Source organism: Lolium rigidum, chromosome 4 (assembly GCF_022539505.1).
Source record: "Lolium rigidum isolate FL_2022 chromosome 4, APGP_CSIRO_Lrig_0.1, whole genome shotgun sequence".
In the NCBI taxonomy this organism is placed as follows: Eukaryota; Viridiplantae; Streptophyta; class Magnoliopsida; order Poales; family Poaceae; genus Lolium; species Lolium rigidum.
In genome coordinates, this window is record NC_061511.1 from 239,686,210 (window position 1) to 239,698,108 (window position 11,899).

At 47.3% G+C, this 11,899-nt stretch overlaps 2 protein-coding genes and 1 non-coding gene across 3 annotated transcripts; 2 read left to right on the top strand and 1 right to left on the bottom strand.

Moving 5' to 3' along the window:
* Window positions 1–1,937: 1,937 nt before the first annotated feature.
* Window positions 1,938–4,098, top strand: LOC124649974 (probable 1-acyl-sn-glycerol-3-phosphate acyltransferase 5). The gene is made up of 3 exons (XM_047189547.1): window positions 1,938–2,630; window positions 3,006–3,136; window positions 3,566–4,098. Exons 1-3 carry the CDS (start codon window positions 1,999–2,001, stop codon window positions 4,003–4,005), a joined length of 1,203 nt encoding a protein of 400 aa, XP_047045503.1. The 5' UTR covers window positions 1,938–1,998; the 3' UTR covers window positions 4,006–4,098.
* A 316-nt stretch (window positions 4,099–4,414) lies between these two features.
* On the top strand, window positions 4,415–4,486 carry TRNAD-GUC. The gene has a single exon. It is a non-coding gene; the product is annotated as a tRNA-Asp (tRNA).
* A 1,878-nt stretch (window positions 4,487–6,364) lies between these two features.
* On the bottom strand, window positions 6,365–9,928 carry LOC124707371. Its single transcript, XM_047239031.1, has 6 exons — window positions 9,524–9,928; window positions 8,807–8,884; window positions 8,536–8,570; window positions 8,401–8,456; window positions 7,474–7,575; window positions 6,365–6,831 (listed from the first exon to the last, which is right to left on the bottom strand). Exons 1-6 carry the CDS (start codon window positions 9,887–9,889, stop codon window positions 6,767–6,769), a joined length of 702 nt encoding a protein of 233 aa, XP_047094987.1. The 5' UTR covers window positions 9,890–9,928; the 3' UTR covers window positions 6,365–6,766.
* Window positions 9,929–11,899: the final 1,971 nt, after the last annotated feature.

Consider the following 11,899-nt stretch of genomic DNA (forward strand, 5'->3'; position numbering starts at 1 on the left):
TCAACAATGACACACGACATATGGTTCAAATGGACAAAGTGGAACACATAATGCATATCACAAATGCATATCACACTTCCGCATTTTCCAAGTCAACACCTTCTTCTTCCTCCTCGTCATCTTGGGTTGAAGGAGGAATAGTAGCATTCATGGAAGACACGAAGCCTCCCGGTGGTGCTCCCATACTCCCATACACACCACTCACGGAGCCTCCCATGGTCCCTCCAAACACTCCTCCATAGCTTGGTCCTCCCATGCCGGCCATGCCTCCATAGCCTCCCATGCCGGCCATGCCTCCCATGGTGGGCATGGGCATGCTTCCCATGCCGGCCATGCCTCCCATGGTGGGCATGGGCATGCTTCCCATGCCGGCCATGCCTCCCATGCCTCCTCCAAACGTCGGCATGCCTCCTCCAAACATGCCTCCTCCAAACATGCCGGTAGTGGAAGTGTTCATGTTGGCTACCAACAATCTCTTTTTGGCCAACACTTCATCGGCTAGGTATGCATGTAAACCACAATTCGACAAAAAAGTAGTGTTTTTTACCTCTCGGGCATTTCACCATCCACCATATGTGCGCCCGCGCGGTTGCCGGACGGAGGCGTCGGCTGGGTCGGCGGAGGAGGAGGAGGAGGAGGCGCCCGGTTCGGCGCCGGAGGAGGAGGCCGTCGGCGGGGACGGGCGCCTTCGCTTTCTTCGGTGGCGCGACGGCGGCGGGGCCGAGGTGCGGCCGTTTGGTCGACGGCGCCTTCCCCCTCCTCGGCGCGGGCCGCGCGTTGCCGGCGCCCTGCGCGGCCATCCGCGCCGCGGCAGCGCCGCGTGCGGTGCCCCGCGCGGCGGGACGAAGAGCCGCCCGCGCGCGGCCCGTTGGGTTCCCGGCGTCGGCGCCGCCGCTAGGGTTTGGCGGTGGCGCGGCGGAAGTGGCGGCGGCGGAGGGTGTGACGAGTAGGGAGGGGTTGGCGGGTTGCCGGAGGGTCGTCCATCGTCGGGATCGCCGGCGGCGCGCGGAGACGACGGATTGGGCTCGGGCGCAGCGACGCGGAGGCGGAAGTTTCAGCGCGGCGGATTTTTCGCGCTTGGACGAGCGATGCCGCGCGCCGTAGCCGACGCGCCAGATATGCCGCTCCGGATTGTGCAAAACGCCGCGCGCCCTAAATTTTTTACAGCGCCGCGCCGTTTACCGCGCCTGCTGGAGCGCCACTTTCCCTCCCGCGCGCGCTATATCGGACGTTTTTATGCCGCGCGGCCTATATAGCGCGCCTGTTGGAGATGCTCTAAGTGCACGCAACAACTAGCATTCGTAAGGGGGGGGGGGGGAGCTCCAGCGGCCGTCAGTCAGGCTCTCTCTGATGCTACTCCGTGCTGTGCTGGGCAGATATTGCAAGGGGATTTTCTATGTAGTAGGTGCTAGGAGCCAGTCCAGCAGACCAGCACTGCTTCAGCCTTTGCTTGTTGGGTGTTACGTTGTCACCAATTTACCCTTTCAAGCCAGTTAAGCCTGTAAGCTGTATGAGGATTGGACCATTCAGGATTTATTTACTTACATAGTTTAAGGGATTTTATTTATAATTTTCCATTATGAGCAGAAACGCGGCTTACATGGATGCAAACGTGCATTTCAGTTTCTCTGTTAGCTCCTTGTCTTGTAGTTGTACACACTGGCATATGTTTACGCTTGTGGTGCTATCACTCTGATTTTGTTTATATGTCAGTTTATCTGCTCAGAGTTACTGCTGGTTGAAGCCAACCTTGTATGCCAACTTTGTCTTCGATTAAGTCTTTAGGAGCATTGCAGACTGACATATCTTCCACCATTAGTGCATAGAGCATGCATCAGGCCGGCTTTTAGTACCTCATGCCTATGTTTTGATCTCGACTAACTCTGTTCATATCTCATTTCCCCCCATCGCAGGTGAAGTCAGGATGGCTTCTCTGGCGCCGGGGATGTGAGTTTCAGAAAGGGATGAGCGTTCGCGTTCGCATCTAACTACTACACGATGAACGGTTCAACTGGTTCCAACGGGAATCATGTGAACGGGAAGCAAGCAGCGCCAAGTGTGGATCCGCCCGCTCCTTCAGTTTTCAACAATGGACCGAGACACCGCCTGCTGACTACGCTGAGGCGCTGCCGTGGCGTGTTATGCCTGGTGATCATGCCGGTGACCGCGTTTATGATGATGGTTTACCTAGCCCCTTTCACCACCTTCGTTGTGCGGCTGTTCAGCGTGCACTACAGCAGGAAGTGGACGTGCTTTCTGTTCGGGATGTGGTTGGCCATGTTTCCATTCTTGTTTGAGAAGATTAACGGGACCAGGTTTGTTTTCTCTGGCGAAACAGTGCCGCCAAAGGAGTGTGTCTTGCTGTTTGCTAACCACAGAACTGAGGTCGACTGGATGTACTTGTGGGATCTTGCGCTGAGAAAAGGACGTTTGCAGTCTATCAAGTACATCTTGAAGAAAAGCTTGATGAAGTTACCGATTTTCAACTGGGCATTCCACATTATTGAGTTCATTCCAGTTGAGCGGAATTGGGAGATTGATGAACCACTAATCAGAAGAAGACTTACTGGATTGAAGAACCCCAAGGATCCCCTTTGGCTTGCAGTTTTTCCTGAAGGCACTGATTATACGTAAGATATATCCCCATACAGTTTGTTACTAATTGTTTGTATAATCTAGTTGCTATATTTGGGCTGCATTCCAGACTACTGAAAGTATATATATTTCCATACAGTTTGTTACTAAATGTTTGGGCAATACAACTGCATTATTTGGGCATACATTCCGGTCTACTCTATGTATTTATATTCACGTTTCAAAATTCCATCATTCAAACTTTTGGGTAGCACAAATGATCCAGGATCCATACTTCACATATTCTAAAACGAATTTCCATATTGAACATACCCATTAATTGTTCTTTTTCATGTACAATAGCATTCTGCATCTGATTTTTTTATTCTGTTCCTTTTTCTTGATGTGGATGCTGATTGCTAACCTTTCAGTGAGAAGAAATGTATCAGAAGTCAAGAGTATGCGGCAGAACACGGTTTACCTATTCTGAAAAATGTCCTCCTTCCCAAGATAAAGGGTTTCAATTGCTGCCTGCAAGAGCTGAGGAGTAACTTAGATGCTGGTAACCATCTGTTCCTAGTTCATATTCCCTTTTGTAGTTTATCACTTCACTTCTTGATCGTATGTGACAACCATTTTCTGAATTTTAGTATTTGTTCATTTATGAGGCAGTAACATATTATACTGGACTCCTTTGGTCTGTTCAAATTATTATTAGTTAGATGGACCTGTCTCCTTTACCAGAAATCTCTGTTAGTATTAATTCTGAAATAACACCCCAAGTATGTTTGTCGCTCTGAGTAGCTAGGGAAGTTGACTATAGTAGATGAAGCTGAAACCACATATATGCAGTTGAGGTGGATCTCAAACATAAACCTGATGAATTCTGGGCAATGTGGCTTGCTTGAAAAACTTCCATTTTGTTGACAATGACTATGCACTATTTTTACTGTGCTATTTTAGTTGCATGACAGCTCTGTGATTAATGCAGTTTACGACATTACGATCGCATATAAGCATCGGCTGCCAACTTTTATGGACAACGTATACGGCGTCGATCCATCCGAAGTCCACATCCACACCGAAATCCTCCAAGTCTCCGACATACCCATAGCAGAGGACGAAGTCTCCGACTGGCTAACGGAGAGGTTCAGGCTGAAGGACGAGAAGCTGTCTGACTTTCTGGCAACAGGTCACTTCCCCAACGAAGGGACCGAGGAAGAGCTGTCCACACTCAAGTGCATCGCGAATTTTGTAGCAGTGATCAGCACAACAGGCCTCCTCATCTACCTGACCCTGTTCTCGTCAGTGTGGTTCAGGATCTTCGTGGTGTGCAGCGCTTCGTTCCTAACGTTCGCCACATTATACTGCGTGCATGTACCCCAGCTCGTATGTGTCCCAGAGGCCGACTCTCATGCCAAGAAACTCTGAACTTGGTTGTGTAACTTGTTACTGAAGCTGTGTATCAGCATCCAGCAGAAATATGTTCTGCCGATTATATGCAGCTTGTGCCATCATCTTTTATATGCCTGTATGTTCGATTGCATCTACAGTTGGGTAGGACCCTTTTAACTTGCGTACTGAGAGAATACTAGCTGAGTGCCTTACTTATTGCGGCGTGTGTCAATACGTACTGAAATGTGCTTGTTCCACATCACAAGTTGTAATCAACAATATCGAGTATAATCACCACAGGGAGGAGAGGAATGGAGTTGGAAGTACCGGAGGAACTGAAAGACACTGAATTCGCCTGTGCTGTTTGCTGAGTACTGAAGAAGTTCAGTTGCTCAGCCATAAACGTATAGTTGTTATCAAATTCTGGAGATTGGAAAGCATCAAAGTCGTTGTAGTATAGTGGTAAGTATTCCCGCCTGTCACGCGGGTGACCCGGGTTCGATCCCCGGCAACGGCGATGAACTTTTTTGTTTTTGAAATTTTCCATTGTTTTGCGACACGCATTTTTTTGTGAACAGCGTTTCTTTCTCCTTTTGAAATGAGTCCGGCCTGAATTCAAGTCAGTTTCGCATTGGGTTTTTTTTTTTTAACAAACAGCACGCGTTTCTTTCTTCTTTTGAAGAAGCAAACCCGCCAAACCTGAATTCGAGTTGGTTTCGCATTGGACACGAGTTCGTTTCGGATTTGGGGCGCCACTGGAGTTCATAAAAAGGCGAGCAACATGGGTTAGAAGCGAACTCATTCAGACGCCACCGTGAAGAACACCAACTAGAAGCTCGATCGTACGTGCCCTAACTCGTGCCGCGGTCATTCGGGACGCGACGGTGCCGATCGATAGATCGATGGAGGAGGTGGTTTCCCTGCAGAGCCCGGACGACTCCGCCGGCGCGGCTGCCCGGCCTCAACGCTACGTTCTCGCGCTTGCGCGGCCTTCGGGTCTCGCGTACGACGGGGAAGAAGGAGATCAGGCGGCTCTAGAGGATTGGAATCAGACGCCGGATTCCGACGACGACGATGAGGCGTCGTGCGATTGCGCGCAGTGCCGGCGCGAGCGGGAACCAGAAGAGGAGAGCGGGAATGACGACGACGGCGACGGCGAGGAGTTCTACGACAGCGACGACGGCAGCTACTACTCGTACTACGAGGAGAGGGACGCCGAGGTCGACGTGCCGCTGAAGATCGAAGACGCAGCCGAATCGGCCGAGGCGAGCGGCGCCGGCGGATCGCGATCGCCGCTAGTCCGCTCGCGTGTCGTGGTCCCCGAAGGCCGGTTTCTTGGGCCGCGGTGTTTCGCCTCAGCCGGGAGCACGGCAGGGTTCATGCGCGTCGCCGTCGTAGAACCGGCCACCGGATGCAAAGAAGAAGAAGGAGGGAAGCAGATCACGGTGCTCTACCGCTACACCCACTTCTGGGCGGCGTCCGACGGCGGCGACGGCTTGGAGGTGTGCGGGAGCACGAAGCTGCACCAGCTCCGGTTCGCCGTCCCGCCCGCCGGCGACGCGGCGAGCTCGCTCCCGTGGGTCGGGTCGTCGCTGGCCCCGCTGATATACCCCGCCCACCAGAGGAAAGAGCTCCAGGCGCTTTGGTCGAGACTGATCTCGGAGGTGGCCGTGCCGCCGCGCGCCACGCGCGTACAGGTGATCGCCGACGTCGGCATCCTCCGGCGCGAGGACCGCACGGGGAGGCGCATGGAGAACGTGCGCGCCGCGCTGGTGGACATGATGGATGAGGATGAGGCGTGGCCTGGGTACCACGTCGCCATGGAGCTGCAGCTACCAGAGCCGGTCGATCTGTGCGTGGATGAAGATGATGAAGCCGCCGACGGCGAGGAGGACACGTGCTGCGAGCGTCCGGCGAAGCGAAGGAAGATCGTCACGGAGGCCGCCGGAGAGGAGTGCTCCGTCTGCTTCGAGCTGCTAGAGAGCGACCTCGCCGTGTGGCCAGGGTGCTCCCTTCCACATGTCTTCCATGGTACGTGCCTGCAGCACACACTCAAGGGGAGCGAGATGTGCCCTCTCTGCAGGCGCAAGCTGTCGGCCGTGGATGAAGAACGCGGAGCACCTGATGATAGATGACGTAGCATGATCTGTCCTACAAGTTCAGAAAATGAACCTTCCTATTGTATGCAACCTGAAGCCTGGAACATTCTTTAGATTAGTTTCTGTTTGAAAGGATAGCACTCTTTCAGATTAATGTATGCCAGAGTACTACTTGTTTTGGAGGCACCAGCTGTATAACATTGTTGAGTTCAATCAATGGAGAAATGCATGTTGTTAATATACAGTTATGCATCAACCTTTTTTTGTCACGCCACATGCGGCCTGTCAGCTTTGAGTTTCATACAAAATGAATAGTCTGGATAAACAAACGTAGTTCAGTAATCGAGGATCATGTACATCATGTTCAAAGGCTGTCAATGCCACCCGAGTTTGCAACATACACACACACACACACCATATACAACCCTGGGTGTATTTGCTTGCAGCACCAGCGATATAGAAAGGAAGCAATGTACATATTCACAATCATGTTAATGTGTTATATGCGCCGTATCTGTATCTGCAAACTGCTACAAGATGCAGTCAGGTTCTTACACCTAAGCTCCAGAACTCGCTTGAAATTAGGCTGCAATCCTAGTTCCTAGAGTGCTACAGCTTTATACTGCCTTCAGGAAAAACTGGCCGTGGAGAGTAGCAAAACTGATACGGATGAGGCTGAGTGCTGCCATTAGGAAGTATCACTCGATGTCCGTGACGTCAGCCTCGATGTCTACAATCGTTCCAGGACCAGAGGGCGCCTTTTCTGCATACATCAGGGAACAGTGTGATTATTAGTTAACTACGGTGAAGGAAAAATGTGCTCAAAACATACGAATGTCTAATTTAAATAATAGCTGAAACCAAAATCATCTCGTAATATGCAGTGGCCAACAAAAGGGTACAGCCTGTCGAATAAAGGTGTACATAATAATAGCAGTATGATACAACCTGAGTTCATTCTCTGATGATATGTGGTACACATCAGTCTTAGCAATAATGCTAAACATATGACATGTCGAAAAAAGTATTTGACATGAACATATGTCATTAGTGTCTTTTTATTTACTGGTCCACCCAACCTCATATAGATTTTTGTGTGTGTATGACATATGGTATCTGTTTAGTCCCTTACTTTAATTCACATGCATCAGATTATATTAATGCGAAAATGGAATATACAATAAAGAAAACTGTAACTTGCTAAAAAAAAAGCCAGCATTCATGGTTTGTTACCCTCTGGATATCTGGGAGCCTGCGAAGTGTAACCAACCAACATGTTGTACATTTCTATGAATGTCGTTAATGCTTGCTTTTACAAATGTATGCAAGACATGGCTACTGAGAAAATAAATCACCTAAATGGCACAAATTCAAGCAATACGAACGAGTGATATCACGTTTATACCTTTTGATCCACGATTGAATAACTCATTGAAGGCTTGTGCACTTGGAGAGGCCCTTCCAGATGAAAAGCTAGCAGATTCTCTGACAAACTTATCATCCTGAACTGTAGCATGTACAATGATGATTTAGTTCCAACAATAGTCTCATCTAGACAAGAACAGGAGAGATGCTAAACAAAGGAGTGAGAAAACCGATAAATAAATAAATGTAAAGATAAGTATGTTCCATGGGACCCTCGCTGATCCGTGAAGTGTAAACTTTTGAACATTGAACTCCGCAATAAAAAGGCTGTGTGCATCACTTGATGAAGCAGTCGGGGTTTTACTCCCCTTTTTGAAAAAAAAGTATGTTCCATGGGGACATTCAAACCATAAACAAAGTCCACAATTCTCCATTCCCAGCTGATGCCATCACCAAAACTCATGGTTCTCTTTTCAATGATAAATTTGCAATACCTATGTAGAGCTTAAGAAGGTTTCAACTATAAAACAAAGACAACCCTGTTCTCATGCGGTGATGTATCGGCAGATGTGCATGTTCTAAAAACACTCATGCTTAACTCTTTACTCGAATAAAAGAACAAGCTCAGCTCTGTAGTTATTCCCAGCACAGAACAATAGTAGGGGCTGCGCAAATGCTTAAACAGCAGCATAAGGCAACAAGGAATTACGTGCAAGTATGTTCTTAAGATTAAGCTCAAATTAATTTGGCAGCACAATTTCTAGCTGAACAGAAGGACCATGCATATCAAACAAAAGGTCTAAAACTACCAGTCTCATGAAACATCGCATAGCTAACAGCCCACCAGCTAAACTTTCCAGTAGTAGAACTAATATGGTCAGAATAAACATGCGCGGCTAGGAGGTAGTTCTTCTGAGTCCGTTATTCTGCTAGCAAACTGGATAAAGAAAACACAAATTTAGCTTACCAGAGAAAGGTTGAGTGCAATAAGGACAGAATTGTGGACCATTCTTCAAAGACGTCCTATATTAGACAATCAAATTATCAAATTTCATCTTAGTTGCAAAACTGGCAAACTTAAGATATTTTTTCTTGTGCTTACTTCAGTACCCGGAAGTTTCTTCCACAGTTGGGACACTGCAAATAACAGAAACAAGTTTGACAGTAGAATATCAGCTAGAGTATTAAAGTTACGCAAAAAATAACAAAGTCTTTGTCTGTGTTACCAGTTAGGAACAAAATCGATTAATGATAAAACTAACAGGCATTACCATCATCATCCATCTTAAATAAGTAACTACAAGTACGGTAGTCGGAGATCCACAATCATAAAGTATAAACTGGCTGAAGACTACATTTATGGGCACACTTACATCGCTCTGAAGTATATTGCGCCGTGCAAAGAATACAAGTGCACCGAGACCCACAATAGGCAGGAAAAAAGCGATAAGCTGTTGTCACAAGAGATGTGGAAAGCTTTAGTTAAGTTACAAAAGTAATGTAACACTATGGATAAAAACTTGGAAGAGAGGACAAGATCTTTATCGAAAAAAAGAGAGGACAAGATAGGATAGCCCTTTTTGCTAGTATTTAAAATCAAAACTCTCACTAGCATAAACTTATCAATGCTATTAGCAGCACACAGGAAACGGAATGAAGGTTGCTGGTTTCCACTTTACTGGATATTGTGGAAGACAAATGCTAAATCTCCTTAGAATGATTTCAACTGCTTATGTTGCAGCAACATACAGACTAGCAACCGATGGTAATGCATCTTAATTGGTCTTACGAAACAATACTATGGGAAAACAAGATGCAAACTGTCTGAGAATTGGGGGAAGCTAAGAAGCAAGTGCGCCACACTATAAAATCATATGCAAACACACGAAGCAGGTCCATTTCAAGGATTAAGCTGCATGCTTTAATAAAAGATTGCACTTTTACTGTTACTGGACCTAACATCTGTCTTCTGAACCTTATCTAGTCTCTCTATTCAGATAAGTGATATCATCTAGTCACGGCGGCAACATATTATTCATACAACTATCCATCACAAGCTACAGATCGTTTCAGAAGAAGAAGCATCGTACCCAGAGAGAGACGATGGCGTCGAGCAGCCACCGGAACTGGCCGCTCACCGCAAGGTACGCCACCAGCGCGACGAAGGCGAGGTTCCCCACGGTCCGGGCGGTTGAACCCTGCCGCCGCCGGCCGCCGCCAAAGAAGGGGCCCTTCCCGGCTCCGGCCACGGCGAGGCGCCGCCTTCCCGCCATTTTCCAGGCCAAGGTCCCGCCTCTCTCCGAGAAATCGCGCCGCAAGAACGGCTTCTCCGTGGAGAAGGTGCCATTCGGGAACCTTGGAGGTGGAGATGTTATCCTGGTCCTCGGGTGAAGGAGAGCGCAGGAACAGCAGCAGAGCGGAGAAGGGGTGAGAAGAGAGTGTTGGATTGAGGCCATGGGGGGAATGGGTGATTGGAGAAGAGTCTCCAAAAAATATCGACCTTTGGTTCTTGTAATTTTGCTTTTTTTTTTCTTTCTCCCTATGTTTGATTTTCCCACTTTGCGGTGAAACCGATGGAATTTGGAGACAGCGTGGATGAGAGCGGTCTTTTATGCTGAACATTCAATTAAACTAAACGTTTTCTTTTGGAAAACGCTTCCGATCCGGCGAGCGATCGGTCGTGGTGGCTCGCTCTCACGCAGTCCTATATGGGCCTAGTTTTTCGGCTCAAAACTGGAGTGTTGCTTTTTTTTTAAGAAATCTACCCTGTTGTTTCTGGATTGTAACAATTACATAAAAAAAATTGTTGTAAACTCACGCGACATATCTTTGTAAGATTTTTCTAAGTGATATGTTACGAAAATGTGTGTTTCTTGATATGTTATAAACACATGACTTTTTTGTTGTAATTTTTTATGATTTTTGGTGTAATTGTTTTAGTCATGGACACTTTTTTTCGTAGAGATGTTGTATATGTTCATTAGTTTTGTAACAATTACGTATAAAAGTTATAGAGAAAGCATATCAGAGTTGTTGTAATGTTTACCTGGACGTTTGCCATAAATTATTTTGTTGTAATCGCCAATAATTTTTGGTAAAAATAGCTGGTGATTTTTGTTGTAATTGGATATATATATAATGTGTTATTTTTAACCAATTTTTCACAGCCACTAACACATGTTTTTGTTGTTATAGATTTTAATTTTTATTGTAATTGATGTCAATTTTTGTTGTAAACCAACCTATAGCAAAATAATTGTTGTTTAACCACTTTTTATAAGACTATTTGTTTACATTTTTTATAAGTTTTTTGTTGTAATAGTACATATTTTTTGTAAGCGGAGTGAGAGATTTTGTTGCAATACTATGTATGAGACTCGAATCAGTCATCGAATGGCAGTTTTGTCGTAAATATTGAAAAGGTCAGACCCAAAGAAACATACCCTTTCGGGTTATCTGGGGATGTAAGGACTGCGGGTTGAGTTTACAAAAAGTAGGGGCAAATCACAAAATTCGAGTTACAGTTAATTCTGCCCGTCGGATCGCCATCAGACGGCGCGGAGCACGACCGATTTTTTCCTCCCTATCCGGCGCCCGACGCGTAGCGTTCGCCTCCTTTTGTTACTTCAAGGGTGCCTCCTGCAGGTCAAAAAAAAGGTGCCTCCTGCTAAAACTCAACTTTGAGAAAGCTTACGATCGTGTGAACTGGAATTTCTTGCTCGAGGTTCTTCGGGCGAAGGGCTTTGACGGTGGGGTGGTTCACCGCATCTCGCAGCTTGTCATGGGTGGCCAATCTCTATCAATGGAGAAGTGGATCCCTTCTTGAGAAATAAGAGAGGGTGAGACAAGGGGACCCCCTCTCACCTTTGCTTTTTAACTTCATGGCGGAGGCGCTATCGATGATCTTGTCCTCGGCAGCGACGGCAGGTCACATAGCTGGGGTGGTTCCCCATCTGATTCCGGGCGGGATTACTCATTTACAGTACGCGGATGACACCTTGATTATGATCCAGGATGATGACACACAAATTGCCAACTTGAAATTCTTGCTCATGTGCTTTGAGGACATGTCGGGTCTAAAAATCAATTACCACAAGTCTGAAGTAGTGGTCATGGGGACCTCTACTAGCCGGAAACAACTAGTGGCCGATAAACTTAACTGCAAGCTAGGAACTTTCCCTTTCATCTACTTGGGCCTCCCCATCTCTGATAGGAAGCTCACTATATAGCAATGGCTGTTCCTTGTCCGTAAGCTGGCTGGTAGGGTTGAACCTTGGTGGGGTAAGTTCATGTCCTCGGGAGGACGGCTTATCCTATCCAACACTTGTCTAGCCAGCCTGCCCCAATTTGCAATGGGATTGTTCTTACCGCAAGATGGAATCCATGCTAAATTTGACTCCCATCGGGCAAGATTTTACTGGGAAGGCACGGCCCCAAGCGGAGGTATCATCTCGTCAACTGGCCGG

Excerpts from the sequence above, each read along its gene's own strand:
- LOC124707371 (XM_047239031.1), bottom strand. The coding sequence starts at position 9,889 with ATGGCCTCAATCCAACACTCTCTTCTCACCCCTTCTCCGCTCTGCTGC. Across the intron at positions 8,457-8,535 it reads AGAAACTTCCGGGTACTGAA|GACGTCTTTGAAGAATGGTC; the intron begins GTAAGCACAAGA and ends TGTCTAATATAG. Across the intron at positions 7,576-8,400 it reads TTGCACTCAACCTTTCTCTG|TTCAGGATGATAAGTTTGTC; the intron begins GTAAGCTAAATT and ends TACATGCTACAG.
- LOC124649974 (XM_047189547.1), top strand. The coding sequence starts at position 1,999 with ATGAACGGTTCAACTGGTTCCAACGGGAATCATGTGAACGGGAAGCAA. Across the intron at positions 2,631-3,005 it reads CCTGAAGGCACTGATTATAC|TGAGAAGAAATGTATCAGAA; the intron begins GTAAGATATATC and ends CTAACCTTTCAG. Across the intron at positions 3,137-3,565 it reads GAGGAGTAACTTAGATGCTG|TTTACGACATTACGATCGCA; the intron begins GTAACCATCTGT and ends TGATTAATGCAG.